The sequence below is a fragment of the Caretta caretta genome, chromosome 2, assembly GCF_965140235.1.
Source record: "Caretta caretta isolate rCarCar2 chromosome 2, rCarCar1.hap1, whole genome shotgun sequence".
NCBI lineage: Eukaryota > Metazoa > Chordata > Testudines > Cheloniidae > Caretta > Caretta caretta.
Window position 1 is genome coordinate 210,927,797 of NC_134207.1, and position 26,837 is coordinate 210,954,633.

The 26,837-nt window shown below is 45.0% G+C and overlaps 2 protein-coding genes across 3 annotated transcripts in view; one reads left to right on the forward strand and one right to left on the reverse strand.

Annotated features, from left to right (window-relative positions):
- The window catches only part of DNAH11 (dynein axonemal heavy chain 11), a 285,994-nt gene that overhangs the window by 70,112 nt on the left and 189,045 nt on the right, over positions 1-26,837 (reverse strand). For both annotated transcript variants that reach the window (XM_048838362.2, XM_075125798.1), the window contains 4 exons: positions 11,649-11,762; positions 10,632-10,775; positions 9,870-10,052; positions 8,839-8,940 (listed from right to left, as the gene is read on the reverse strand). In XM_048838362.2, the coding sequence (XP_048694319.2) occupies positions 8,839-8,940; positions 9,870-10,052; positions 10,632-10,775; positions 11,649-11,762 (543 nt within the window). The remainder of the gene's footprint in view (positions 1-8,838; positions 8,941-9,869; positions 10,053-10,631; positions 10,776-11,648; positions 11,763-26,837) is intronic.
- On the forward strand, positions 20,959-21,637 carry LOC125631517 (small ribosomal subunit protein uS15-like). Its single transcript, XM_075124798.1, is given in 3 exon segments — positions 20,959-20,996; positions 20,999-21,264; positions 21,450-21,637. Coding segments are annotated over 3 exon segments (438 nt in total). The 5' UTR covers position 20,959; the 3' UTR covers positions 21,585-21,637.

Sequence of the window (26,837 nt, forward strand, 5' to 3'; positions counted from 1 at the left end):
CCTGGATTAGGCCCTTAGATTGTAATCTCTTTAAGGTAAGAAATGTATTTTACACCATTATAAAGCGATGGATAAATTTGTGGTGTTATGCAAGCAATTTTAAAGATAAATAATAAAAACAACATTTCCCATCCAAATATCACCCTAGCTCGACCCTGCCTAGTCAGATCTAATACACACCGTATTATCTCTGTGTGTGGGTGTATCTAAACAATTTTCATAAGGATTTTTACCATATGGTCTTACTCTGGTGCTTCCGGTATACTATGCCCCCAACGCTTCTGAAGTAATGGACTATAATGTCTTTACAGTGGAGTTGCTGAGTCCTGTGGGTCAAATATTTATCAGTTAATTTTTTTTTAAAAAATGGAACAGTTTTCTATTTATTGTATTTCCTAATATGGACCCTGATTCTCCCATACATTTACTTCAGAGGATAGTACCTAGTATCATAAGTGGTCTCATTAAAATATTGGGAACTGTCATTGAAGTAAGCATTTGCAGGCTTGGGCATGCACATGTAAACCCAGCCTTAAAGGTTTAACACTCAAGAAGAAATCTGTGCACTTAATTTTTCTTTTAAGAAGTTTAACTGGTGTTAAAACACAATAAATATTTAAACAATGTACAGCATTTGCACTAGTAGGTATATCTGTTATTTAAAAAAAACCCAAAAACCTACAATAAATCATATTGTTTGTACTTGACAGGGATTTTAATATCATTTTACAGTGATGAAGTGAGCTGTAGCTCACGAAAGCTTATGCTCAAATAAATTGGTTAGTCTCTAAGGTGCCACAAGTACTCCTTTTCATTTTACAATATATTTTAGAACGCATTAAAAGTGAAAGGTGAAGCTCATAGTGTCACCTAAGCTGACTAAATATTATTGATTAATGACTAATGGGTGCAATGATTATTAATCATTATAGAAAATTACTATCTACAAAAACTTCTATTTGAAAAATATTTACAACTTTCTCTGCTGGCCAATAAAAAGGTACTGGGACATAGGGAAGGGAGCCATTGGAAATCCATGTCTAGAGACAGCGGTCACTAATGACACTCTGCCTTTAACTCTATTCTTCAAAAAGATTGGGACAGGGAAGGGGACTGAGCTGGAGAAAGATGGGCAAAAGTCTGAGGAGTGCATTGAAGGATAGAGGCCAGTGAATGAATTGACTGATGTTTGGATAGCTGTAGGAAAAATATAAATGCCTACTTCAGTATGATGAATCAAGAGATTCTTGACAGAAAAGTAACCTGCACCATTCTTATCCCGTTTGTTATGCTCCAATATAGAGAGGAAGAGTGGGCAGTTAATTACATCGTAGTAATGGGAACTGGCGCTCACAACTAATGTGGACAACCTTAATCTTTTTATTACACTGCTTGATTTGACACTGGTGTAAGCTATTTTACACACGCAGAATACCTGCTTGTGATGGTATAGGCACCTGGTGATTAGTTAGTCTTGGAAGCTTTCCTGGGCTCACTCAGACTGAGGTTACTGTTGATACAGAGAGAGGAGGGCAGGCACTTTAAATCAGGAGTGACAATCTTTAAATATTAGAGGGCCCCAATTTTTATTTTTTCTTGTATTGTGGAAGGCCACAAAGTAAATCTTGTTAGGAAGGCTGGCTACAGAAGGTTTTTGGCAGCTGGAAGGGGGGTAAGGTCTGGTGCTTGGTCTGTGGGGTGCCCATTTCATATTCTCTTCCCCTGAATGATCACATTTGCCTTCTCTCCATGCCCACTATTACTGGGTTCAGATACCCCACAATGTGACTCTTCCCTTCCCCACTGTTCTATTACAGCACTCTCCTATACTGCTTACCTTCAAATCCCTGGTGAACTGTATTCACTGTCAAACCTGGGGTACTGCATAGGAGACTCTGCGAATGGAGTGCCCTGTAGAAGGTAGCACATCAGCTGGGAGGTACTGTATTAGGCCTTGTCTATATTGAAAAGTTACATTGCGTGTGTTAACATGTGTTCCAACCCATTAAACACTCAGGGCAAGACTCAGGCCTGTGCCAGAGCTCTGCCTAGTGCAGGAGGAGAAGCAGGAAGTCAGAGGGTATATCTACAATGCAGCTGGGAGCTAGCCTCTCCCCGGGTTAACAGACTTGCACTCGCTTTGTTCTATCGGGCATGCTAAAAATAGCAGCGTGGACATTGTGGCTCTGGCAGAGACTAGGGCTAGCCACATGAGTTCAAACCCAGGGGATCACCCAGGCCACAGCCCAAGCCGCAATATCCACCTTGCCGGTTTTGGAATGCTAACTCAAGCAGAGGTAGTGCAAATGTGACCACCTCAGCTGGAAGGCTCACTCCAACTGCAGTATAGATGGTCAGAATCAACACATACTAGAACGGTTGTCATGCAGCTCTACGCTGCACCACTTATACAGGGTGGTTAGTAGAGCCTGTGCTGGTGGAAGATTGGTGTAGCGTAGTTAAACTCCACTACGCACCTTCCTTCCCCCAGTGCATTCCCCCCTCCCTCTACAGCAGGGGTCGGCAAACTTTTTGGCCCAAGGGCCACATCTGGGTATGGAAATTGTATGGCGGGCCATGAATGCTCATGAAATTGGGGGTTGGGCTGTGGGAGCGGGTGAGGGCTCCGGCTGGGGGTGGGGATGAGGTGTTGGGGGTGCAGGAGGGTGCTCCAGCCTGGGACTGAGGGGTTAGGAGGGTGGGAGGGGGATCAGGGCTGGGTCAGGGGGTCAAGGTGTGGGAGGGGGTCAGGGTGCAGGCTCCGGGCAGCATTTACATCAAGCAGCTCCAGGAAACAGTGGCATGTCCCTCCTCCGGTTCCTATGTGGAGGTGCAGCCAGGTGGCTCTGCGCACTGCCCTGTCTGCAGGCGCCGCCCTGCGCTCCCATTGGCTGCGGTTCCTGGGTTTGGAGCCCCTGGCTGCCCCTACGCATAGGAGCCAGAGGCAGGACATGCCACTGCTTCCGGGAGCCACACAGAGTGGGGCAAGCCCCTGACTCTGCTCCCCGGCGGGAGTTCGAGGGCCAGATTAAAACATCTGGAGGGCTGGATATGTCCCCCGGGCCGTAGATTACCCATCCCTGCTCTACAGGCTACCTACCTAGATGTTGGGGGGCATAGGCACAGACCAGGAGTGTCAGAAGCTCCCTAAAAGTGATGGGGCCACGGCCCCCTGATACCTCCTGTTCTGTCACCCCTGGCACAGACCTGAATCCAGCTCATGAGCACTAAGCAGAGTTCCCCTACACTGGAGAATCCTCCGTACATTTACGGCTAGACTATGACTCACTTATGCTGCCTGAGTGGCATAAAGGGAAAGTAAATTCACTATAGAATCTGGCCCCCACTGTATCAAAGTCTATCATGTTAGATGTTAAACATTTTGTCAGCAGGTCATGATTAACTCTACAGTTCTACATGACAGTCTGTCTCTCAACTCAGTATAAAGTCAGGTGGGTCATCATGTTGGTTAACATGTGATCTAACACAAGATAACTTTTCCACTGTGGACAAGCCTTGGGAGACCAAGCATACCCTAGACCATGCCTGACAAGTGTTTGTCCAACCTGTTCTTAACCTCACTAGGAAGCCTTCTCTGAGTTTAACTAGCCTTATACTTGAAGTTTTCCCTATTATCTAACCTAATATTTCATAATATTTAACCTAACTGAATTAAGCCTCAGGACATCCCATAATTTTTACGGGTGGGGAAACTTGACAACCTCTGTGGCTCAAAGTATGTGGCAAAGCTGGGAAGAGAATTCTGACTGGTCTTTATCATAAGACTCTGGTAATAAAATAAGATTAATTTGTTTGTAGCTGAAGCTCCTACAATCTAACCTTTACTAATTGGAGGTTATTTCCCCAGCTTTCTGTACAGAAGTGGTTTTAACTAGGGCTGTCAATTAATCGCAGTTAACTCATGCGATTAACTAAAAAAAAAACTAATTGAGATTAATCGCACTTATAACAATAGAATATCAATTGAAATTTATTAAATATTTTTGGATGTTTTTCTACATTTTCAACATTGACTTCAATTACAACACAGAATACAAAGTGCACAGTGCTCACTTTATATTTTTATTACAAATATATGCACTGTAAAAATGATAAACAAAAGAAATAGTTTTTTTCAATTCACCTCATACAAGTACTGAAGTGCAATCTCTTTATCGTGAAAGTGTAACTTACAAATGCAGATTTTTTTCTGGTTACATAACTGCACTCAGAAATAAAACAGTGTAAAATTTTAGAGCTTACAAGTCCACTCAGTCCTACTTCTTATTCTGCCAATCACTACGACAAACAAGTTTGTTTACATTGAAGGGAGACACTGCTGCCTGCTTCTTATTTACAAGGTCACCTGAATGTGAGAACAGGCATCCGCATGGCACTTTTGTAGCTGGCGTTGGTATTTACATGCCAGATATGCTAAGCATTCGTATGCCCCTTCATGCTTTGGCCACTATTCCAGAGGATATGCTTCCATGCTGCTGATGCTTGTTTAAAAAAATAACGTGTCAATTAAATTTAAGACTGGATTCCTTTGGGGGAGAATTGTATGTCTCCTGTTCTGTTTTACCCGCATTATGCATATATTTCATGTTATAGCAGTCTCAGACGATGACTCAGCACATGTTTGTTTTAAGAACACTTTCACAGCAGATTTGACAAAGCGCAAAGAAGGTACCGCTGTGAGAAATGGCTACAGCGCTCAACCCAAGATTTAAGAATCTGAAGTGCTGTCCAAAATCTGAGAGAGACTAAGTGTGGCGCATGCTTTTAGAAGTCTTAAAAGAGCAACACACTGATGTGGAAACTACAGCACCCAAACCACCAAAAAAGAAAATCAGTCTTCTGCTGGTGGCATCTGACTCAGATGATGAAAATGAACATGTGTCAGTCCACACTGTTTTGTATCATTATCAAGCAGAACCCTTCATCAGCATGGAAGCATGTCCTCTGGAATGGTGGTTGAAGCATGAAGGGACATATGAATCTTTGGTGCATCTGGCATGTAAATATCTTGCAACGCCAGCTATAACAGTGCCATGTGAATGCCTGTTCTCACTTTCAGGTGACATTGTAAACAAGAAGCAGGCAGCATTATCTCCTGCAAATTGTAACCAACCTTGTTTGTCTGAGTGATTGGCTGAGCAAAAAGTAGAACTGAGTGGACTTGTGGGCTCTAAAGTTTTACATTGTTTTGTTTTTGAATGCATTTTTTGGGGTACATAATTCTACATTTGTAAATTCAACTTTCATGATAGAGAGACTGCATTGCAGAACTGGTATGAAGTGAATTGAAAAATAAATATTTTTTGTTTTTTCAGAGCAAATATTTGTAATCAAAAATATAAAGTGAGCACTGTACATTTTGTATTCTGTGCTGTAATTGAAATTAATATATTTGAAAATGTAGTAAACATCCAAAAATATTTAAAGTAAATGGTATTATATTGTTGTTTAACAGGGCGATTAATTTTTTTAATCACTTGACAGCCCTAGTTTTAACTATATTTTTTAAAAGAAATTTTTATTTTTATCTAGTTGACAATCCTGGAAAGGTGTTTGTTTGTACATGTTTCTTGGTGATTTAGACTGCAGTGTTATGACTTTAATCTTGTTAAGCCTTATATAATACTGTCAGATAAGCACAAAGTTTTAATAAAAATGTTTCAATTATATCAGTAATAGATATTAAAACATTACCTTTACATGGACAATTCAAATAATTGCAGTAACTGCCAAGTGGTATCTTTCCTTTATCTAGTGCTACATTACAGTAAGTGGAACAGGTACAGAGAAGGGCTACTAGGATGATCCGAGGAATGGAAAACTTGCTTATGAAAGAAGACTCAAGGAGCTTGGCTTGTTTAGCCTAACTAAAAGAAGGTTGAGGGGAGATATGATTGCTCTCTATAAATATATCAGAGGGATAAATACTGGAGAGGGAGAGGAATTATTTAAGCTCAGTACCAATGTGGACACAAGAACAAATGGATATAAACTGGCCACCAGGAAGTTTAGACTTGAAATTAGACGAAGGTTTCTAGGAGGGAAGTTTTGGAATAGACTTCCAAGGGAAGCAGTGGGGGCAAAAGATCTATCTGGCCTTAAGATTAAACTCAACAAGTTTATGGAGGAGATGGTATGATGGGATAACATGATTTTGGTAATTAATTGATCTTTAAATATTCATGGTAAATAGGCCTAATGGCCTGTGATGGGATGTTAGATGGGGTGGGATCCAAGTTACCGAGGAAAGAATTTTCTGTAGTATCTGGCTGGTGAATCTTGCCCATATGCTCAGGGTTTAGCTGATTGCCATATTTGGGGTCAGGAAGGAATTTTCCTCCAGGGCAGATTGGAAGAGGCCCTGGCGGTTTTTTGCCTTCCTCTGTAGCATGGGGCACGGGTCACTTGCTGGAGGATTCTCTGCTCCTTGAAGTCTTTAAACCACGATTTGAGGACTTTAATAGCTCAGACATAGGTGAGAGGTTTTTCACAGGAGTGAGTGGGTGAGATTCTGTGGCCTGCGTTCTGCAGGAGGTCAGACTAGATGATCATAATGGTTCCTTCTGACCTTAGTATCTGTGAATCTATGAATTATTGTGAGCCCATTTCAAAATCTGATAATGCCACATAGCTTCAGGATGCCTTTTTGAGTATATCGTAATTTATACAAATGAGCTACTTAAATCAGATTACTCATGTAAAACAGCAAAACACACTGGGAAGTAGTCCCTTTTTCCTATAGTTTGCGGAAAAACATAAGGCATTTGGATAAACTGCAAGATTTTTTCCACTGGCCTATGAACAAACCACCCCATAATTGAAGCTGAGGAGATCCAAGATGTGGGCTGCAAGAAGCAAGCATGGAGTTCTCCAGCTCAACAGGAGATCTTACAGTATTCATGATTTCCTTACTGTAACCTGTCATTCTATTGTCTGTTTTACTAGAACAAGTAACCACATCCAGCCCCTGTGTGAAAAGAAGCCTGGCTGAAGATCTATTGTGTATTTTATATGGCTATTGAGAAAAATATTCATGTTAAATATGCAATGTGATGACATATTTGGCCATATATGGGAAACAGATAACAGCAAGGGGAACTGTAACTTAACCTGTGGTGTACAACTTTTCCTACAGGAAACTCACCATAATTAAAGCAAAATAAACACATGACCACATGTAGAGAAATTCATAAGGGGAAAAAATCGGAAATGCACATATATTAAGGGTCAGAAACTGGACTCAGAGATGGGATCTTATTGAATTATAAGAATAAGCAGACAGTAAAAATTTTTTTGAGCTATTAAGCACAGAACAAGAAAGCACAAGCTCTCTACTCTGAAAATTGACTAAGAAAGGCACTGTGGGAGACCCACATTTGCTATCTCACAATGACTTCCAGATCATTATTACCATCAAACATGCTTAAAGGATTTATTCCTCTTCCTCTCAACCACCTATTTGCCAGCCTTGCAAACTCAGTCTGGGAACTGAAAGTCAACCTGGGTTCTTTCCTTCTTGTATGTCACTCCCCGATAATAAGGATTCTGCATGCCAAATTCTCCCCAGTTAGAAATGAAGTTGCGCAAGTCTGACTCAGGATAGAATCTGCTCCTTCTATTGGAATTTTGTTAACAATCTGACAATGAGTAAGCCAGGACAACATCCCAGATCGCTTTCTCACAGCTAAGTTAATTCAGCAGGGCTGACAGGAGTAAAGAAAGCAGTAAAGAATTATTTTTGTCCAGAAAGTAAGCATACGTGGCTCTGAATATAAACACAGGAAAAAGAGTTCAATAAATATTTCGTGGTAACTATACTTTTTGGTACAACCAATATCTCAAAAGACAGGATGGTCTGAAGAAGCTGAGGTCCTGGTTTCTATCTCTAAGTTTCTCAATGTTTTTCTTAAAGATTCAGAAGGGATTTAATAACATTTTTATTATTTAATTAATACCAAGCATAAATGCAGATGGGCATGAGCTTCCAATGCCCAATCTGGAAGTTATTCCTATCCACCAACAAGTCAATAGCCATATAACAACAACTGATTCTGCAGGGATATACAGCTCATATAAATAACAGAATGATTTATATCAATTGCCATTTTTGTTTATTAAATCTATTGGTTTTGTATGTAGCTGAATGGCTTTGGGGAAATTCTGTAATTTTTTGTTGTCATAAATATAAAGGGAAGGGTAAACCCCTTTAAAATCCCTCCTGGCCAGAGGAAAAATCCTCTCACCTGTAAAGGGTTAAGAAGCTAAAGGTAACCTCACTGGCACCTGACCAAAATGACCAATGAGGAGACAAGATACTTTCAAAAGCTGCGAGGAGGGAGAGAAACAAAGGGTCTGTGTCTGTCGGTATGCAGCTTTTGCTGGGGAGAGAACAGGAATGGAGTCTTAGAACTTTTAGTAAGTAATCTAGCTAGGTATGTGTTAGATTATGATTTCTTTAAATGGCTGAGAAAGGAACTGTGCTGAAGAGTGTGACTATTTCTGTCTGGGTGTCTTTTTTGTAACTTAAGGTTTTGCCTAGAGGGATTCTCTATGTTTTGAATCTAATTACCCTGTAAGGTATCTAAAATGCAGGATGCTCTTCAACAGATTTAGAGGAAAAGTAGTAATAAAGCTTAATACAGAACAACCATATCTTTGACAATAAAACAAGGACTTTATGGCATTTCAGAGCTGGGGAGTAATAAAACCAGTTATCTTTCTGGACAGAGTTGGTGCCTTGCCATAGAGATGGACACAAGCCAATGAAATGAGTTCAAGATACTTGAAGAGGACTATCGTTGTTCAGACAGTACTTACAACAAGCTTTTTCCTAATTGCTTCTAGCTTTTCAGTGGCTGCTGCTAGTTCGACATTTGCCTGGGCCAGTGCATGACGTTTTGGCTCCACTTCACAATACACCTCAAGAAAGAGAGAGAGTATAGTTTCATTTGGACAAAAAGTAAGTCTTGAATTCATTCACAAAAACGGCAAATGACACCTGATGAAAGAGCTTCTAATCTGTACAACGAACCAGTAAGTCACAGGTTGCATACATTTGCTCTACCTTTGTACATGGTAGTGAAATACATACAAACCTACAATAAATACAAAATTATAGCTATACACATATACAACTTGCTTTCTGGGAGAGGAGTTATCCCTTGTAGTTCTGACAGTAACTTATTTAAGAATATCTTAAATAGAAATGAACGCTGCCCATTTATCCCAAACTCTTTCCAACTTTTGTTTCCTTAGCACAGAATAAGTGGGGGAGGGGTTCAATTTGGGAAAACCGGTCTGCTGTGCAAATCAAATCAATTCACATGTGGAATGATTTTTTTGGTCTCAGAATTAAAGGGTAAAGTGTGCATTTAATGTAAATAGTACATTGTAATCAAGTAGATTTTCTAATATTCACAATTAAAGGACATCCAGACATCATACTGCAATGGGCTCGCTAGTTTGCATATATACCACTGGCATCTACTGGAGAATCAGAATTACTCAACTGTGTCTCAGACTGCCTGTCATGTAGACAGCTAGCTGAGATTTTCCTTTAATTCAAGTGGAAGGGGAATGTGTATCTGGAGAAGAAGGATATACGATCTGTCCCCACTGTTGCATCATAATGACAATTACAAACCCCTAATGGCCACAAAGTTGTTGTTTAAAAATGAAGTTTTCAAGCCTTAGCACTGTTTTCCATTTCAACCTCCATCTGCATTTAGTCTTGTATCTTCACTGAAAATTATACACTGAACCTGCTGAAATAGTCACAAGCGTCTATCATATCCTTCCAAACCCACCTACTTCTCCAGTCAGAGACCAAATATCTTGATATATAGTACCTCATAGAATTTTACTATGTTGATAACCCAGGCACAGAGACCAGCTGCTGCAAAGGACTTTGTGCGGACCAAATTTGGGTTGAATTCTGGATCTTTCAAGTAATGCTCTTTGACCACTTTCAGACAGTTCTTAGGAATATGCTCCTTATCATAACTAATTAAAGCTTGTAGGAAGTCATCAACCTGCAAGGAGAAGAGACCTAATGTACCCAATCCATTTACACTGCAGAGAACTTTTCAAGATCACAAGTTAACTCCTGCTTTCATGACCTTAAAATATAAAAGCAAAATGGGCACTCTGCATTTAGTTTGCTTTTGGAGATTGCACTGAGTGAATACAAATTTTGAAAAAAAAGGGGGGGTGGCAGGAAGCATATCTTCAAATGAATCATTCATTTACAGAACCCATCACACCCCCTCAAAAAAACCCAACCACCCGAGTCCCTCTTTGCAATTAATTTGGGAAATTGTCTGATATTGGGTAAAAACATATATACAATTTTCTTCCTCTTATACTTGACTGCTCTCAGTTTTGCAAATAATAAGTAACTCCCAGTTGATGCTCATGTTGACTTCAGTATGCCACTGAAGCCATGGGGAGACATGATTTATAACAATATGACATCCAGCTCCTTCAATTAAGTCTGTAAGAGAGTGATATTACATTTGACTCAGAACTACCCTTGACTGTAATATTTAATTAACTAGCCCTCCTCTCACCCATCACACATAGCCAACAGATGATTTCCCACTGTCCAGCACCTTTCCCATGAAGACTTTAGCAGCTTTCCAACTTCGGTCTTTGGGCACTTTGCCGTTATAAGCCAGTAATACCATGACTGCAGCAGTAACATTAGTTACTGCAGTTGGTGGGTTGGGGAAGGCTTTCAATTCAGTGAGATTAATCTGAAAAGCAATCACACACACACACAAAAAAAAAATCAACAGAAAGCTGCCAAACAGAGTTAGCCATCCGCAAAGTGAGAGATGTCTACAGAGAAATAATGGAATTGCTAGTGCAGCAGGGGTACAGCAGAATCATTCTTAAGAGATTAAGAATGCACAGCTGTACTTTTTGACGACTCTTGGTTGCTTGTGATCCCATTGGTCATCACTTCATATAGTAAGTAGAACTGCAACGATCTGCATGACAGTTACAGGAAGCCATCACTGTCCTGCAGCTCTACAATGAACACGCAATGTTCTATATGGATTCTATATACAGACACAATTTTCGACAGCCTAAAGTGCAAACGCCATTTTTTCACACAAATTTCCTGTTGGACTTGAACCCAAATCAACTAAATGATCCTTGTTGCAGTCGGTATTGTATTTAATATAGATTGTTCGATGCGACTTGACTTCATCAGTAGTAAAATAAATCACAGCAAAAAACCCTATACACTTGTACCATACTGTAGTGCTACTACTTTCAAGAATAGTAGGTAAAATAATCTACCCACATCATACTACTTTGCCAGTTTTCTTCTGGGCACGTGCACTTCTTCCCTCTGTCCCATGTACACAACAGATCCTATGGCATAGTGATGCTTCCAATCAGCCAGAACAACTCAAGAGCTTCATGGGGCTCCTTCATACTAATTATGCTGCTTCTACAAAATTCCCAGTGGCTGCCAGTCTAGGGAGGTGGGGGAACAAGCTCATTCCTGATCTTTCATTGACCAGTACAGCAACAAGACCAATGGGCTGACCCATACATAGCTTATTAAAATCCTTTAAACGAAGTTCCTCACAGCCATTAAACTGCCTGGTTCTTACCTTATTAAGTGTATTTAAAGCTGCTGTAGCAGCCACTAGAGCAGGTTCAGTTTTCAACAAGTCATCTTCACATTCTCTCTGCTTCAGAGATACTTCTGTTTGGATTGCCACTACCTATTCAAAACAAAGGATCTTAAGAGTTTAGCCTGAGACCTAATTTTCCACATGCAGTCAGAGCTGCTTAAGCTGCAGACAGATCTTTTTCTTAGGGTCTGGGTATGCAAGCAATTTATAGTAAGTAGTAACCTTTTTTACAATAGGCACTGTCACAAACTGTGTGGCATAGCCTACGCTCCTACAGTTACTGTATCATGAGAACCAAAAATCTCCCAACATACAGTGATCCCAAGAAAGAGACAATGGGTATGTCTACACTACGGAATAAGGTCGAATTTATAGAAGTCGTTTTTTTAGAAATCGGTTTTATATATTCGAGTGTGTGTGTCCACACAGAAAATGCTCTAAGTGCATTAACTTGGCAGAGTGCTCCCACAGTACCGAGGCTAGAGTCGACTTCCGGAGCGTTGCACTGTGGGTAGCTATCCCACAGTTCCCGCAGTCTCCGCTGCCCATTGGAATTCTGGGTTGAGATCCCAATGCCTGATGGGGCTAAAACATTGTCGCGGGTGGTTCTGGGTACATATCGTCAGGCCCCCGTTCCCTCCCTCCCTCCGTGAAAGCAAGGGCAGACAATCGTTTTGCGCCTTTTTTCCTGAGTTACCTGTGCAGATGCCATACCACGGCAAGCATGGAGCCTGCTCAGGTAACCGTCACCCTATGACTCCTGGGTGCTGGCAGACGCGGTACGGCATTGCTACACAGTAGCAGCAACCCCTTGCCTTGTGGCAGCAGACGGTACAGTACGACTGGTAGCCGTCATCGTCATGTCCGAGGTGCTCCTGGCCACGTCGGCTGGGAGCGCCTGGACAGACATGGGCGCAGGGACTAAATTTGGAGTGACTTGACCAGGTCATTCTCTTTAGTCCTGCAGTCAGTCCTGTTGAACCGTCTTATGGTGAGCGGGCAGGCGATATGGACTGCTAGCAGTCGTACTGTACCATCTTCTGCCAGGCAGGCAGGAGACGAGGATTGCTAGCAGTCGTATTGTACCATCTTCTGCCAGGCAGGCAAGAGATGAGGATGGCTAGCAGTCGTACTGTACCATCTTCTGCTGAGCAGCCATGAGATGTGGATGGCATGCAGTCCTTCTGCACCGTCTGCTGCCAGCCAAAGATGTAAAAGATAGATGGAGTGGGTCAAAACAAGAAATAGACCAGATTTGTTTTGTACTCATTTGCCTCCTCCCCTGTCTAGGGGACTCATTCCTCTAGGTCACACTGCAGTCACTCACAGAGAAGGTGCAGCGAGGTAAATCTAGCCATGTATCAATCAGAGGCCAGGCTAACCTCCTTGTTCCAATAAGAACGATAACTTAGGTGCACCATTTCTTATTGGAACCCTCCGTGAAGTTCTGCCTGAAATACTCCTTGATGTAAAGACACCCCCTTTGTTTATTTTAGCTCCCTGAAGCCAACCCTGTAAGCCGTGTCGTCAGTCGCCCCTCCCTCTGTCACAGCAACGGCAGACAATCGTTCCGCACCTTTTTTCTGTGCGGACGCCATACCAAGGCAAGCATGGAGGCTGCTCAGCTCACTTTGGCAATTAGGAGCACATTAAACACCACATGCATTATCCAGCAGTATATGCAGCACCGGAACCTGGCAAAGCGATACCGGGCGAGGAGGCGATGTCAGCGCGGTCACGTGAGTGATCAGGACATGGACACAGATTTCTCTGAAAGCATGGGCCCTGCCAATGCATGCATCATGGTGCTAATGGGGCAGGTTCATGCTGTGGAATGCCGATTCTGGGCTCGGGAAACAAGCACAGACTGGTGGGACCGCATAGTGTTGCAGGTCTGGGACGATTCCCAGTGGCTGCGAAACTTTCGCATGCGTAAGGGCACTTTCATGGAACTTTGTGACTTGCTTTCCCCTGCCCTGAGGCGCATGAATATCAAGATGAGAGCAGCCCTCACAGTTGAGAAGCGGTGGCGATAGCCCTGTGGAAGCTTGCAACGCCAGACAGCTACCGGTCAGTTGGGAATCAGTTTGGAGTGGGCAAATCTACTGTGGGGGCTGCTATGATGCAAGTAGCCCACGCAATCAAAGATCTGCTGATATCAAGGGTAGTGACCCTAGGAAATGTGCAGGTCATAGTGGATGGCTTTGCTGCAATGGGATTCCCTAACTGTCGTGGGGCCATAGACGGAACCCATATCCCTATCTTGGCACCGGAGCACCAAGCCGCCGAGTACATAAACCTCAAGGGGTACTTTTCGATAGTGCTGCAAGCTCTGGTGGATCACAAGGGACGTTTCACCAACATCAACGTGGGATGGCCGGGAAAGGTGCATGATGCTCGCATCTTCAGGAACTCTGGTCTGTTTCAAAAGCTGCAGGAAGGGACTTTATTCCCAGACCAGAAAATAACGGTTGGGGATGTTGAAATGCCTATATGTATCCTTGGGGACCCAGCCTACCCCTTAATGCCATGGCTCATGAAGCCGTACACAGGCAGCCTGGACAGTAGTCAGGAGCTGTTCAACTACAGTCTGAGCAAGTGCAGAATGGTGGTAGAATGTGCATTTGGACGTTTAAAGGCGCGCTGGCGCAGTTTACTGACTCGCTTAGACCTCAGCGAAACCAATATTCCCACTGTTATTACTGCTTGCTGTGTGCTCCACAATATCTGTGAGAGTAAGGGGGAGACGTTTATGGCGGGGTGGGAGGTTGAGGCAAATCGCCTGGCTGCTGGTTATGCGCAGCCAGACACCAGGGCGGTTAGAAGAGCACAGGAGGGCGCGGTACGCATCAGAGAAGCTTTGAAAACCAGTTTCATGACTGGCCAGGCTACGGTGTGAAAGTTCTGTTTGTTTCTCCTTGATGAAACCCCCCGCCCCTTGGTTCACTCTACTTCCCTGTAAGCTAACCACCCGCCCCTCCTCCCTTCAATTAATCAGAGGCAATAAAGTCATTGTTGCTTCACATTCATGCATTCTTTATTCATTCATCACACAAATAGGGGGATGACTACCAAGGTAGCCCAGGAGGGGTGGTGGAGGAGGGAAGGAAAATGCCACACAGCACTTTAAGCACAGCACTTTAAAAGTTTACAACTTTAAAATTTATTGAATGACAGCCTTCTTTTTTTTGGGCAATCCTCTGTGGTGGAGTGGCTGGTTGGCCGGAGGCCCCCCCACCGTGTTCTTGCGCGTCTGGGTGTGGAGGCTATGGAACTTGGGGAGGAGGGCGGTTGGTTACAGAGGGACTGCAGTGGCAGTCTGTGCTCCAGCTGCCTTTGCTGCAGCTCAACCATACACTGGAGCATACTGGTTTGGTCCTGCAGCAGCCTCAGCATTGAATCCTGCCTCCTCTCATCACGCTGCCACCACATTTGAGCTTCAGCCCTGTCTTCAGCCCGCCACTTACTCTCTTCAGCCCTCCACCTCTCCTCCCGGTCATTTTGTGCTTTCCTGCACTCTGACATTATTTGCCTCCACGCATTCATCTGTGCTCTGTCAGTGTGGGAGGACAGCATGAGCTCGGAGAACATTTCATCGCAAGTGCGTTTTTTTTTCTTTCTAAGCTTCACTAGCCTCTGGGAAGGAGAAGATCCTGTGATCATTGAAACACATGCAGCTGGTGGAGAAAAAAAAAGGGACAACGGTATTTAAAAAGACACATTTTATAAAACAGTGGCTACACTCTTTCAGGGTAAACCTTGCTGTTAACATTACATACATAGCACATGTGCTTTCGTTAGAAGGTCGCATTTTGCCTCCCCCCACCGCGTGACTACCCCCTCAACCTTTCCCCCTCCCTGTGGCTAACAGCGGGGAACATTTCTGTTTAGCCACAGGCAAACACCCCAGCAGGAATGGGCTCCTCTGAGTGTCCCCTGAAGAAAAGCACTCTATTTCAACCAGGTGACCATGAATTATATCTCACTCTCCTGAGGATAACACAGAGAGATAAAGAACGGATGTTGTTTGAATGCCAGCAAACATACACTGCAATGCTTTGTTCTACAATGATTCCCGAATACGTGTTACTGGCCTGGAGTGGTAAAGTGTCCTACCATGAAGGACGTAATAAGGCTGCCCTCCCCAGAAACCTTTTGCAAAGGCTTTAGGACTACATCTAGGAGAACCGCGAATGCCAGGGCAAAGTAATCCTTTCACATGCTTGCTTTTAAACCATGTATAGTATTTTAAAAGGTACACTCACCAGAGGTCCCTTCTCCGCCTGCTGGGTCCAGGAGGCAGCCTTGGGTGGGTTCGGGGGGTACTGGCTCCAGGTCCAGGGTGAGAAACAGTTCCTGGCTGTCGGGAAAACCGGTTTCTCCGCTTGCTTGCTGTGAGCTATCTACAACCTCATCATCATCATCATCTTCTTCGTCCCCAAAACCTGCTTCCGTATTGCCTCCATCTCCATTGAAGGAGTCAAACAACACGGCTGGGGTAGTGGTGGCTGAACCCCCTAAAATGGCATGCAGCTCATCATAGAAGCGGCATGTTTGGGGCTCTGACCCGGAGCGGCCGTTCGCCTCTCTGGTTTTCTGGTAGGCTTGCCTCAGCTCCTTCATTTTCACGCGGCACTGCTTCGGGTCCCTGTTATGGCCTCTGTCCTTCATGCCCTGGGAGATTTTGACAAAGGTTTTGGCATTTCAAAAACTGGAACGGAGTTCTGATAGCACAGATTCCTCTCCCCAAACAGCGATCAGATCCCGTACCTCCCGTTCGGTCCATGCTGGAGCTCTTTTGCGATTCTGGGACTCCATCATGCTCACCTGTGCTGATGAGCTCTGCATGGTCACCTGCAGCTTGCCACGCTGGCCAAACAGGAAATGAGATTCAAAAGTTCGCGGTTCTTTTCCTGTCTACCTGGCCAGTGCATCTGAGTTGAGAGTGCTGTCCAGAGCGGTCACAATGGAGCACTCTGGGATAGCTCCCGGACGCCAATACCATCGAATTGTGTCCACAGTACCCCAAATTTGAGCCGGCAACGTCGATTTAAGCGCTAATCCACTTGTCAGGGGTGGAGTAAGGAAATCGATTTTAAGAGCCCTTTAAGTCGAAATAAAGGGCTTCATTGTGTGGACGGGTACAGGTTTACATCCATTTAACGCTGCTAAATTCGACCTAAAGTCCTAGTGTAGACCAGGGCAATGAGTCAGATCCCCAGCTGTGACTGAGCTCTGCTAAGTTAAAAGCTCCACATGGCAGGAGATTTACAACCCCAGGCTTATAGGACCCCTATTGCAGCCGCCTCTTCCTGCAGACCACTGCATCCAGACAAAGTATAAACCCCATTACGTCTGATAAAGAGTTCAGAGAGTGCCACATTCCTTTCATCCTAGCTGTTCTCTTTGCTGTCCTGAATCATGAAGTTGCTCCCTCTTGCTGTTCTGTCCTTTTCTGAGCAGAAACATGGAAGAAGATGGAGGATACCCACTGAATTTCTTTGTGGGAAAACACATTGATATCAAGAATACAAGCAAAACAGTGAGCAGGCAAATGGAGGAGCTAGAAAATGGCAGAAAAATTGCCACATTTGTGGATTTGTGTGTCTCAGACAGATTTATCTGGCATCTTGACAAAAAAAAAAAGTTAAGTTATGCAATCATTTGCCCAGTTATTTAATCACAACATACTCTGGGTCAGGGTCATAGCTAAACACTCTGATAGTTTCCATCATAATCTTTTACACTGACAGTTTTATAACTAAATATAAAATAAAAAAATGTCTGCCAGGCTTAAATTTGGTGAATATGTTTTATTCTTGGAATATATTTTTTTCTTTTAAAATTGGTTTTGATTGTATTAATACATCAAGTAAGAAAATAGACGTTTAGACTAGTTTGGGATTTTTGTAATTGTGTAATTGAAAAACAGCATGAATTTTAAAAAACAGAAATTTGCCCAGAGCTTCTGGTTTATGACATTGCTTTTGTACTGTGGAAATAAATTAAGCTTTCTGATAACTTAATGGTGTCAGCTTTATTTTAATAATACCCACTAATTAAATAAACATACATTTAAAAAGCCATTTCAGAACAGCTACAAGGCACTTTGTAAAGAAGAACTTGTATACCAGTGGCTAAATTACCACCTACACAGAGCAATTACTCTTATCCTGAAACTACCCTGGAAATACACTGCAAAATTTGTTACCTGATAATTTCCTTTCTGGATATGGCCTCTTTGCCATTAAAAGACATTTGGATTGCTATTTGCTTTCTGCAAATATCACAGGCAGCTCAGACTTGTCCATGAGGCTCCACACCTTGACCACACTCCTCCTGCTCGCATTCCAGAAGCGTATAATAAACGTGACTGAATAAAGTGCTACTGTTACAAAGTTTTATTTTTAATCTACTAGTACAAATTTAGTGTTTCATTACAATTGTGGAAGCACTCATCTGGAGTGAAAGTGGAAGGGACATGGCTCTTTCTTAGAGCCTCATGGACAAGTATGAGCAGCCTACAACATCTGTAGAATGAGGAAACTAAAAACAGTATAATTAAGTTATTTAGGTACCATGGCTTGGAGCACTTTCCACTCAAGGAATTTTCCTTCTGTAGAGGAATGAAGGTCAACCCAACAGCACTCTGTAAAAACAGTGCTGTTGGGAGTGACTACATAGCAGCTTTACACAATTTCAATTCAATTCAGTGAGATTTTATTGGCATGACAACTCACATAAATATTACCAAAGGAGGAGAGGCAGGAAGAGACAGATCCTCCTCAATGGTTGACTCCCTTTTTGCCCTGGATGCTGCCATGAAGAATGTTGAATGGGCACTGATCCCCTTGGGCTTGGTTTGATGTCTGGCTATGGAGGAGCTTTCAGGCCCAGACATTTAGGGCAAAAGAAATGAACAGATAGGAGAACTGATTAGTTCTGCTAAGGTAAAATTGAACAACTCTTTCATACAGGTGTAGAGGCTTTGGGTAAAACAAAGGAAGAACAATTTTCTGTGATGTATGGAAAGAAGAGTTTATCTTGGTAACAATCAATTCAGTGGTAGGAAAAATGACTGTTGTTATGGAAGATGTAGTAGTAAGAGCAGAGGCTTCGGACTTTTCTGATCTGACTGTGATCAAGAAGCTGGTTTGCATGGAAATGAAGTGCAGGGACTTAGATGCCATCAATTTGAATGGGTCATGAGAGCCTACAGCATTGTGGCAAGATCCCAGGTAGGGAAGGCAGGTCTGACTGCTAGTTTTGGTAGACATGCTCCCCTGAAGAGCCAGACTACCACTAGGTGATTTACCAGAGACATGGAAGAGCCTGTGTTTATAACACTATGTAGTGCTGAGACATGAGATAGAATGGTAGGAGGTCTTGGGCCCAAGTTTAGGTCATCTTGCAAGAGATCCAGAAGAGCTAGGATGACTAGTTTCCTGAAATTTCTAGCCTGGTATCAGTAGAATTTTGTCCAAACTCTTGTGTAGGCTAAGAGGGTGGAAGGCCTGTGGGATGCTAAGATAGTCTATTATTGTGGAAGAGTAACCCATCTAGGTTAGCCAAGCTGTCACGCTCCAAAATCAGGACCTGGCTCAAGAACAGAAGATCCTGTCAGGTGAGAGACTGAGTAGAAGCAGTTCTCACTACCATGGCCTTCTTCCATAATTTCCTCTTTTTTCTCCTTCTGAGTGACTCTTCCTAGCAGAAGGGCAGGGAAAGCACAGAGCCAAAACAGATCTGAGTCAGAGAGTCCAATCCCAGTGAGGAGTGGTGGTCTTTTCAGGTGAATAAGAGTTTCACCTTTGCATTTTGATTGAATGCAAATAGATCTCCCTGGAGATAGCCTGCGGTACTGGAAATCAACTGATATAGTTCTAGGTTCAGGGAGCATTCCATGTAGTCTCTCTGCTGATACCTTAGACAGCCCGCTTTCGTGTTCAGGCCCTGTGATGGTGTCCCTTGAATAGATATGTGGGCACAGTTGGCAATGGGCTTTGTTTCAAGGATAGGTTCCTGGGTTAGTGGTTCTGTTGTGTGGTATGTAGTTGCTGGTGAGTATTTGCTTCAGGTTGGGGGGCTGTCTGTAGGCAAGGACTGGCCTGTTTCCCAAGATTTGTGAGAGTGATGGGTCGTCCTTCAGGATAGGTTGTAGATCCTTGATAATGCGTTGGAGAGGTTTTAGTTGGGGGCTGAAGGTGATGGCTACTGGCGTTCTGTTATTTTCTTTGTTAGGCCTGTCCTGTAGTAGGTGACTTCTGGGTACTCTTTTGGCTCTGTCAATCTGTTTCTTCACTTCCGCAGGTGGGTATTGTAGTTGTAAGAATGCTTGATAGAGATCTTGTAGGTGTTTGTCTCTGTCTGAGGGGTTGGAGCAAATACGGTTGTATCATAGAGCTTGGCTGTAGACAATGGACTGTGTGGTGTGGTCTGGGTGAAAGCTGGAGGCATGTAGGTAGGAATAGCGGTCACTAGGTTCCCGGTAGAGGGTGGTGTTTATGTGACCATCGCTTATTAGCACCGTAGTGTCCAGGAAGTGGATCTCTTGTGTGGACTGGTCCAGGCTGAGGTTGATGGTGGGATGGCAATTGTTGAAATCATGGTGGAATTCCTCAAGGGCTTCTTTTCCATGGGTCCAGATGATGAAGATGCATCAATATAGCGCAACTAGCGTAGGGGCATTAGGGGACGAGAGCTGAGGAAGTGTTGTTCTAAGTCAGCCATAAAAATGTTGGCATACTGTGGGGCCATGCTGGTACCCATAGCAGTGCCGCTGATTTGAAGGTATACATTGTCCCCAAATGTGAAATAGTTATGGGTGAGGACAAAGTCACAAAGTTCAGCCACCAGGTTTGCCGTGACATTATCGGGGATAGTGTTCCTGACGGCTTGTAGTCCATCTTTGTGTGGAATGTTGGTGTAGAGGTGTACCATCCTGGCCACTTCTACATCCATAGTGGCCAGGATGGTATTTTCAGGAAGATCACCGATGGATTGTAGTTTCCTCACTTTCAGCTCCTAGTGCCTCTTGCTCCCAGCTCCTCAGACGCACGCCACAAACTGAAGTGAGGTCCTTTTTAAACTCAGGTGCCCCGATTAGCCAGCATGCCCTAATTGATTCTAGCAGCTTCTTAATTGACTCCAGGTGTCCTAATTAGCCTGCCTGAATTTGTTCCATGAAGTTCCTTCTTGTTCTGGAACTTCCCCTGTTACCTTACCCAGGGAAAATGGACCTGCTTAATCTGGGACTAATATATCTGCCTTCTAACACTCTCGCCATCATGGGTCGCATGCACACTTCGGGGAAGGGCCTGTCCCAGTCAGTGTGCCCACATGGTAAAAACTTACTTCTGATAACATAAAGGAACAGATCTGCAAACTGGCTAAGAAAGGTCTGACTCCCTCACAGATCGGTGTAATCCTAAGGGATTCTCATGGTGTTGCCAAAGTTTGTTTTGTCACTGACAACAAAATTTTAAGGATCCTTAAGTCCAAGGGACTTGCCCCAGACCTTCCAGAGGATCTGTACCACTTGATCAAGAAAGCTGTTGCTGTCCATAAACATCTTGAGAGAAACAGAAAAGGAGTACTTGTGGCACCTTAGAGACTAACAAATTTATTTGAGCATAAGCTTTCGTGAGGTACAGCATCCGAGGAAGTGAGCTGTAGCTCACGAAAGCTTATGCTCAAATAAATTTGTGAGTCTCGAAGGTGCCACAAGTACTCCTTTTCTTTTTGCGGATACAGACTAACATGGCTGCTACTCAGAAGGATAAAGATGCCAGATGTCGTCTGCTTCTGACTGAGAGCAGAATTCACAGGCTGGCTTGTTACTACAAGATCAAGAGAGTACTCCCACCCAAGTGGAAGTATGAGTCATCCACTGCCTCTGCTCTGGTCGCTTAAGAGTTCACTCTTCTTTTTGCTGAAAGAATAAAGTCACATTAAAGACCAAAAAACCCCCAATACTCTCCTGTAGCCATCTGGCCCCTGACCCTGTCACAGTATCTAGAGAAGTCTTGTGCATTTGTATATAGTTAGTAAATACCATTATTTGGAATCCAGTTGTGCCCATGTGGTTTCCCCATATTCTCTCTGTTGTGTAGAGAATAAGGACAACACTCCTTGCCTGTTTATATATAGGAGAGTCATCAAATTGTTGTGCTCCTTTCTCAGGGGATCCTGGAAATCCCAAAGAGCCAGCCTGAATGGTTCTTGATGAGTGAGGATGGTCTGATTTGTATAGTCCCAAGAACCTTGCAGAGCAGTGATGAGCTGCCAAAATCTTAACAACTGGTTCCCTATAAAAAGTTCTGATTTAAGGGATGTGCGCCAGTATGTATTTTTTGTACCAACAGGGTTACCATACGTCTGTATTTTCCCGGGAGGAATTTTTAAGATTTAAAAATTCCTCCCGGACGGCGATTTAAGAACCAAAAAGCTTGACCTGTCCGGGAAAATACAGATGTATGTTAACCCTGCCTAAAGTTCTTTTTTAAAAAGATGGGCCTGAACTAGAAATGAGCTCCGTTTCACATGTGTGGGTCCCCGCCACTCCCTGGGGGTGTGCTAGGGTGACCAGATGTCCCGATTTTATAGGGACAGTCCTGATTTTGGGGTCTTTTTCTTATATAGGCTCCTATTACCCCCCCCCCCCCGTCCTGATTTTTCACACTTGCTGTCTGGTCACCCTAGGGTGTGCACATGTGTGGGTCCCAGCTGCTCCCTGCCCCCCTCATTGAAGCAGGTGTGCAGGGTTACTGCCCTGGGAAGTGCAGGGCACCAGTGGACGTGGGGCAGGGCTAGCTGGAGGCAGGGGGTGCAGGGCTGGCTGTGGGCAGGGCAGGGGATGTGGCAGGGGCTGGTGCAGGCCGGGCAGACGGTGCGGGGATGGCTGGAGACAGGGGCTGGCTGCAGGCAGGGCAGGGGGTGCGGGGGTGGCTGGAGACAGGGGCTGGCTGCGGGCAGGGCGGGGGGTGGCTGGAGACAGGCTGGCTGCAGGCAGGGCGGGGGGGCGGCAGGGGGTGTGGAGGTGACTGGAGGCAGGGCAGGGGGTGCAGCAGGGGCTGGCTGCGGGCAGGGCAGGGGCTGGTGCAGGCAGGGCAGGGGGTGGCTGGAGACAGGGGCTGGTGCGGGCAGGGCAGGGGATCGCTGGAGGCAGGGCAGGGGGTGCGGCAGGGGCTGGTGCGGGCAGGGCGGGGGTGTCTGGAGGCAGGGGTTGCGGGGGTGGCTGGAGGCAGGGGCTGGCTGCAGGCAGGGGGTGTGGGGGTGGCTGGAGGCAGGGGCTGGTGCGGGCAGGGCAGGGGGGTGGGTACTCACGGGGAGAGCAGCAGGATGCAGCCCAGGCCCAGCAGAGCAGCCGGGGACCCACCAGGCAGCACCGGGAGCCCGAGGGCCAGGGGAGCAGCAGCAGCAACAGGGCTCGTGCCCAGGGCTAGACGGCAGCCCACATGGCTCCCGCGGCGCAGCGCCCCCGGTGGCCGGAGCAGGAATTACATCACTTCCCGTCCGGAGCCCATCAAAGCCTCAGCGCCCCCTACAGGGAAGCGGGTTAACAACCGGTTCTAAAACGGCTTCAACATTTAACAACCGGTTCGCGCGAACTGGCTCCAGCTCACCCCTGTTGCAGAGGTTTCTCTGGAAGAGTCTTGGCTGGTGCTGCATAAGGCCAGAGGTCTTAAATATGAGTCCCTTTTCCTGGCCTTTTCCTGAGGGTCCCTGGGCTGCGAGCGATTGTGGGAGAGCTCCTAGTCTTTGCCTCATGATACAGTCTCCTTAGAGGTGGGAGCATGTCATGCCCTGTTTACTCAGTTTGATCAGCTCTGCCACGTGGAAGAAGAAGAGAAAAGAGGGAGGGCACTGATGCGGGGAAATAACCTCTGAAAAACGGTCATTCCCTCAACGAAGGTTAGATCGGGGGCAGGTTGAAAAGGGTAATTTTGCTCACTGCTACCCCCTAAAATTGGGGATTTAAAACTGGGGTAGTGATAGATAAGTGAGGAGTGCTGAACTTCTGCTCAGTTTGCATGGTGGAAAGTGGAGAGTTTGGAAAGAGGATAGGAGAAGCCTGGCCATACTGTGACACAAAAACACCATGGGTGCCAACTGGCACAGGGTTCACTGCAACTCCTGTCTCAGGCCTGACAAACTCACTATACCTAATACATTGCTTTCATGGTATTTATCCACAAAAGGTAGCATGTGAGGTCTCTACTGAAAGTGTGTAACTTATTGATACCCATAACCATTGTGAGATGTGGGTGATATCTAAGGAGTAATGTAACTATATGGAAAATTATGCTTTTATGGTCTTGGAGTGAAAATGAGTCACCAGAGAAAAAGCGTATGTCTCGGTGGAGGCCCAGTCAAGTTAGAGGGTGTTGTCACCCCGCACAGGCTAGCCAAATATGTAATATGTTGCTCTATTGTCAGCCATTGCAACAACCCAAAGAAGCCAATGGAAAACCATCAAAGGTAAACTATAAACATTGAAACCATCTGGAAGTGGAAAGGAAGGATATGACAGCAAGGGGGTCACCCTGTCAGTGAATAAAGGCAACAGACTGATTCAACATATCAACAGGATGGAGAAAGATACTCTGGATCCATTCTCCGAGAAGCAGAAATGCTTCATGAAAGATTGGGTCCTGCTCCTTGGGGCTAGTGATTGCTACAAAAGACAACTTTGGGTGTGAGAATCTATCTGCTTTATTAGCTAGGAAAGGTAACAGTTAATAAGTGTAGGCCCTAGGTCCTGTTTTATGGTTTTGTTTTGTATGTAACCATTTTTTCCCCTGGGTTTCTAGTTAAATCTCTTTTTTTCTTACATAAATTTCTCTTTGATTTATTATAATTGAACTCAAATGCTGCATATGATGCAGGAGCAGTGTTCTAAGGCAAAACTAGAGTACACCATTCCTTTAGAAATGGAGGATCTGGGATTTCTGTCGGTATCCAGTGATCAGGGGCTGCATATCACAGGGGGACACTTTGAAGGGACTTAGGGGCTGGAGTGCAGCTATTTTCAACTGGCAGGACTGGTGTAGCTTAGAAGAGAGTGTTTGAGCACCTGACAGGCTGATTGTGTCAGGGAGTTAACACCCAGCTGGCACAGGCAAGGCTTCCTTGCACCGCAGGAAGGTGGCAACAAGGTGACTCTCAGTCCTGAGTGCCCCAAGGAGCACCACATCTACCCCAGAGCAAAGAACAAATTTCAGAAACAAATATGACCATCAAAAATAGCCTAGGCCACCAGTAATTTTCCCTTCTAGATGCTGTCAGACAGCCACTTGCAAAAGTACCACCTCAGTGTCTCCCCAGTGACCACAGAACTCCTGCTTGACTATCAGACACCTAATACGTGAGTTAAATTATTTGAAGCATGGCTGACAAGAGGTCTGTCTTGGCTCCCTACAAGCTCAGGGTTACTCCACCAGTCTTACTTCATCCAAGTCTGAACCTGTCAGATTCTTCCACACTAGGCTATTCTGATCCCTCAAAATACATTGCAAGCTTCTTGGAGAATGGTGTAGGTGAGTTGTTGGCTGGGAATCCTGGTTTAGCTGGGGCCCTTTGGTGCAGCTAGCTCTTAGAATTTCAGCAGGTCCCATCGTTCCTTGGGAGTAGCAGAGGGATATTCCAAGTTACCCGTGATATCAGAATTCCCCTGCTCTCCAGCAGCACACCAGATCTCCTCACTCTCTTAGCTCCCACACCAGCTGCTGCAGCAGTGGAGATCCTGCCTCCACTGCTCAGTCTCTAAGGGCAGGTCTACACTGTAGCCGGGATCGACGCTCCGAGATCGATCCACCGGCAGTTGATTTTGCGGGTCTAGTAAAGTTGACCCCTGTACTCTACCCCCAACTAGAAGAGTAACGTAAGACAATGGGAGATTTTCTCCCGCTGACCCTCCACAGTGTAGACCCCGGGGTAACTCGATGTAAGGTACATCAACTCCAGCTACGTTATTCGTGTACCTGGAGTTGTGTAGCATAGGTTGACTTACCGTGGTAGTGTAGACATAGCCTAACCCTCTGCAGTGGCTACTTCTCCTCTGAACAGGGAGTGGGTGAATCATTTTCCAGTGTCTCCCTGTGCTCCTAATGCTGCTTTTTCCTGGCTCAGTAGGGGAGCAAGCTGCTTGGCTCCTTGCAGTGACTGAACCTCATGGTGGAGGAACAAGTTGCCCAACCTCTGCTTATCTTCCTGCTGTTGCTGCTACCTGCAGGGGGAAGGTGTTTACCACAGCCCCCACTCTTCCCATCCCCAGCCTTCACCAGCTGGGCAGTGCCTACAGGCTTCTCTCCCAGAAGTCTCTGTGTATCTGGGCAGCACAGCTTCTCTCTCTCTAGCTGTCAGGTTGTCCCATTTTATGTCTTGACTACTATATAGGTGAGACTTCTCTTGTTCTGACACTTACTGATGGTCTCCGCTGCCATTCACATACCCAGGGATTCTAAGGAGACCCCATGAGTAACCTGACAGAGTGCAATGGACTCCCCTAGTATTTGCACTGGTTTAATTTCAGGTGGGAATTTAAACAGATATGGTTAAATCAATGCAGTTTCCTTATGGGCACTCTTATTTTTGTTTAAGATAGACTTCAGCCAAACTATTAGGAACAGGCTTAAGCTAAACCAAATTAAGCCATCTTAAAACTGAAATAAGAGCATCCACACATCCTTGTGCAATGGTTTCACTATATCAGTTTAAAAACCGATTTGGGTTATATCAGTACAAATTTCTCATGTAGACAAGACCTTAGTAGAGAATTTCTGTATGGGGAAAAATTAGTGGGTGCTCTGCATCCACTGGCAGCCAAGCTCCCCTCCCCGTGCCCCCCACCCCATCTCACCTCCTCCTCCGCCTCCTCCCCTGAGCACACCGCATCCCTGCTCCTCCACCTACCTCACAGCGCTTGCCACTGCCAAACAGCTGTTTGGCGGCATAGCAAGCTCCGGGAAGGAGGGGGAGGAGCAGGAACGTGGCATGCTCATGGGAGGAGGCGGGGCTGGGGCAGGGATTTGGGGAAGGAGTTGAAATGGGGGCGGGGCAGGGAGGGGGCAGAGTTGGGGCAGGTATTTTGGGGAAAGGGGTGGAATGGGGGCACGGCAGGAGGCACAGGGGGGTCGAGCACCCACAGGCACGAGCAGAAGTTGG